General features: G+C 41.3%; 1 protein-coding gene across 1 annotated transcript in view; it reads right to left on the bottom strand.

The window, feature by feature from the left end:
• LOC103360092 (transmembrane protease serine 11F-like) overlaps nucleotides 1-4,276 on the bottom strand; it is a 12,754-nt gene that overhangs the window by 1,317 nt on the left and 7,161 nt on the right. The window contains exons 5-9 of the mRNA XM_008285746.1: nucleotides 4,215-4,224; nucleotides 3,282-3,391; nucleotides 2,619-2,778; nucleotides 1,045-1,316; nucleotides 192-331 (exon numbers count right to left, since the gene is read on the bottom strand). Of these exons, the coding sequence (XP_008283968.1) occupies nucleotides 192-331; nucleotides 1,045-1,316; nucleotides 2,619-2,778; nucleotides 3,282-3,391; nucleotides 4,215-4,224 (692 nt within the window). The remainder of the gene's footprint in view (nucleotides 1-191; nucleotides 332-1,044; nucleotides 1,317-2,618; nucleotides 2,779-3,281; nucleotides 3,392-4,214; nucleotides 4,225-4,276) is intronic.

A 4,276-nucleotide genomic window follows, 5' to 3' on the forward strand; every position in this document is an offset into this window, starting at 1 on the left:
TTAGTCATGCATGTCATAGTAAACTTACTCTTTTGTCAGTTTCAACTATTTGTCGTTTTTATCTTTCAGTCTTTCAAATTCAACCAGTATTTTAAAGATACAACCCCTGGTCTCATGCACTAAATTAAATGATTACATTTAATGCAGACAGATGGCTTTATATTTCATCTGTCTTAAATCGTAAAACTCACTGTGCAGGCGTCCTTCCCTCCAGCACTGACCCCTGCACACAGCATGCTAGAAGTCAGCTGAGGATACGTGGCCTTGCAGGTAGTCTGGGGCATGATGGGAATCTTCAGCTGTTGAAGGGTTTCTGGATTCGGCAGTGGAACTGCACAGACGCACACAGAGAATAAGTGCATTTGTGTTGTTGTGCAAAGTCTGGAAATACGTATGAGTGTTGAATTTATAAACAGGTGTTCCTGAGATATTTCCTTGATGATGAGATTGTTAGTTCAACGAAAAAAAGTAGGAGGAGCGTAGGAGAGGAGGAGGTGGTGTTTTAAGTAGCAGTGGTGCAGCTGTTAAGGCTTGAGGCTACTGATCAGAAGGTCGGAGCTTCAAGACCCAACACCACCAAGCTGCCACCGTTAGACCCCCAAACCTATCTGGTCCGGGGCGCTGTACTGTCTGAGCTCTGCCTGCAGCTTTCTAACAAGCTGGAATATGAGAAAACACAATTTTCTTTTTAGGATCAACACAAAAATAATATTATTTTGATGATTTTGTGATGGATTTTAGCGTGCAAAGTCTGGCCTGTATGTTTGGTCACATGTACAAGAGCAGAATTTGTAAACAGCTGTTGATTTCCAGAGATATTTCCTTGATAATGAACTTGTCAGTTCAATATCAAAATATATAAATCCATGAAGGGTTGGGGTGGGGAGGGGTACAAGATTCATGTCCTCAGTATTTCTAAACTCCTGGCTGCAGCCCTGGTTATTATCGCGTTACCCAGATAAACATCAGTCCAAGACAAGATGTTGGTGGAAGTGTGACACTCTACAATGTGTGTGTTCTGCTCTGTGGACTGTATGAACTTACCACCAGTCCCAACCTCCCCCCAGCCAGTGATCCAACACTCAGACGAGGAATCGAAGGTGTCGTCGACGCTGGGCAGTTTCACCGGAGCAACAGTCTTTGAGAACGTCACCTGTTTCTTCAGCTTGACCAGGGCGATGTCGTTGGCGTTGCTCAGGGCCCGGTAGTTAGGGTGGGCGACGACAGTATTTATGCCCATGTAACGGACAGCTCCCCTCCGCAGCTGGTTTGGGCCGATCCAGACCATTGATTTCCACAAATCGGGTTTAAGTGGTCTGGCAACACAAACACACACATGAATTTATGGTTGACCTTCTCTTAACTGTAGAAAATATACAAAACATCCCCCATATTCTAAAGATGAACGCAGGTTCAGCAGAAGCGAGACATCAGTCGAATGTTTTGCTCTTTGTTAGTCTGATTTAAGCATAGTTTGGACTTTGTGCCGTGAACTCTCCCAACTTAATAGAGACTGCTATGTCTAACTTATCTAACAATTATTCAATGTCGACTCCATTTTGTTTAATCAGATGGCCAAAAAAAATCGAGTGTAAACACCTCAACAACCAGGAAGGCAGATCATCTAAACACAGTGAACTATCCTGTCTGAAAAGCTTTCCTAAATCGTTCCTTGTATTTCCAACAGTTGAAATACAAGGAGACTTCTAAAAGTTCTTGGTCTCACTCAGAAACAAGGGGCGTTACTCTCATTTGGGGCGTAACTGCATGCTCTAAAGCCTTATTATATCACTTTCCACAAAAACTCAAATGTTTCTCGTCATTTCTTTGCAGATGACACCCTTTAAAGTGGAAATGAAATGTGCATGTTTTTAGCAAATCAGTCGGTGAAAGGGAAGCCGAAAATGGAACAAGAAAGAAGCCCGAGCTGGGCACTGATGTCCAGGATGTCTGCTAAGTGTTGGACAGTCACACGTCTATCTTCATGAGGTGAAAGGCCTCCACTTGATCGTCGGTGGTTTTAGTTTTCATGGACGGTGATATCCAGATTTATAAAGTGAACAGTTGTGCCCCAACATGGGAGATACACCCCTTGTTCGTAGTTGAGGCAGAGAATTTTTTGAAGTACCCGTGTAGTTCAGTTTTCGGAACATATATTGGTATGAGCGTGGTCTGCTCAGAGTCTGTTGTCATTTCAGTACAAAATAGCTTGCTTCAAATGATTTAATATTCTGCACATACTATTTTTAAAGTTGATTTACAATTATTTTAGGTTATCAGGGCTAGCAGGTGGACGATTTGGTTCATCTCGTGATAACATGGGGATGTTTTCCCTGCAACCAGTCGATTGGCTCACGAGCAGGCACAGTTTTAAGATTGCGTTCGGTTGACGAGAGTCCTGTCACCTACAACAGCCTCAGTTTGAAGCAGCACACAGGAGAACTGTGAGAAAATGTTTATAAGATGTACACAGTAATCGGCTCCCTATAACACTTCATGTGAGTATTTTCAAAAAGTGCCACACATTTAATGATTTCATTCATCAGTCAATGTGTTTTTATTCTGTATGATCTCTGGGCCACTTCAAAAAACGTCTGAAAACACAAACTCACACTTACCCAGCCACGCAGTCCGCAGCAGTCAGTACCCATTTGCTGTTGAGGAGAGTGCCGCTACAACGCCACCTAGCGCTGCGGTCAGATGTCGTCATGTTGAGGTGGACCATCCACGGCCAGCTGCCTACTGGAGCATCCGTCCCCCCGATGATGGAGACTGATACTGTCCTCATGTAAGTACAGTGAACAGCCGTCAGGTAGCGTAGCTTAGCATAAAGACAGCCTGGCTCTGCCCAAAGGAAACAAAATCCACCTTGCAGGCAATGATTTGTTTTTGTAGTTTTTTCATACTTTTTGCAGCAACACACAGAGAAAGCTGTTTTTAGTCTTTATTCAAAGTTCATCTGGAGCCTTTAGCTGCTGCTTCACATTGAACCAACAGATATGACAGCAGCATCACACTAATGTTGAACCTTTTTTAAAAAATCTAGCATGTCCTGCTTTCATTCTTAGTAAAACAGACAGAAATATAATCATAATAAAAAGAGCAATTTTACAGGTTTTGCCATAAAACACATACAATTTGATATCACATGTAACGCTTTCTAAGAGCATCAGTCTGTCAAGGCAGCACAGAGATTCTACCAGCAAGAGTTGGTAAAGGGAAGTTCAACCTTTCTCCAACTGAATACAGATGAATCAACAGAAGATAATTGTGTTCCTCACCCTCAGTGTTGTGGATCAGCACCAGCACAGACAGCAGTTTGCAGAAAGTCATGGCTGTGACGGAGCTCAGAGTCTCTGTGACTCTGCAGGCTGTGAAGGAACAGCTGCAGCTTCATATGAGAGATGAAGCTCTTATCAGACACTATCAGCCTTCACTTAACGTCTCAGACCAAGCTGGATGAGAGTTTATGAAATCATTTAAGCTATTTTATTAAAAAAAAAAAAAAAAGACTGTGCAGTTAAAGATATCGACATCAACAATCCATTTTATCCAAAGAGTTTTTAAAAAAATGACATACAAATACACACTGGTTAATGCAGCTACTTTACGTGACGTATTTTCAATGATGTGTTGATAAAGGATTGACAGATATTTTTAAAACCGCTTCCTTCTCAGCATTTTAAAATGTTGTATCTGATGAAAAGTGAGAGCTCCCATCATCCTGGTGATTATCAGCAGCATGTGATCTGAACACACAGCACAGCCTTTAGAGTTTAACATGCATGAAGGTTCTTTGGTTTTTCTAAATGACTTGTAATTCAATTTTCTGCAGTTTTCTTTAGCTTAAGATTTGCTTTTTACGTCACTTATTTTCTTTTATCAACTCAGCGTCAAAATACTTTCATTTCTCCTAAATTGGATTTTTGTTTTTGCTTCTTCTCTTCATATTTGATCTGATTTGTTTTGGGGCTGTATGTCTGTATTCTCCATGTTTTATGTGCCATGTAAGGCTACTGTCTTTTCAGGACACTGCTGTAAAATATATTTTTAATGTCACAGAGGTCCTTTCCTGGTTAAACAAGGTCCTAAATGTACACAAGGGGGCAAGTAAATATATTGGGTTGCAGTTTCTGCTTTAATTGTATTGAAGGTGAAACTAATGTGTACAATTCATTTCAAGTGTATAATGTCATATTACCGCCGGGCTTAACCTCCTCAGACCTGGTGGACATCACATTTTGGGTTATGTTACCACAGCAGTTCATTTTTTTTT

Source organism: Stegastes partitus, unplaced genomic scaffold, assembly GCF_000690725.1.
Source record: "Stegastes partitus isolate 25-593 unplaced genomic scaffold, Stegastes_partitus-1.0.2 Scaffold414, whole genome shotgun sequence".
Lineage (NCBI taxonomy): Eukaryota > Metazoa > Chordata > Actinopteri > Pomacentridae > Stegastes > Stegastes partitus.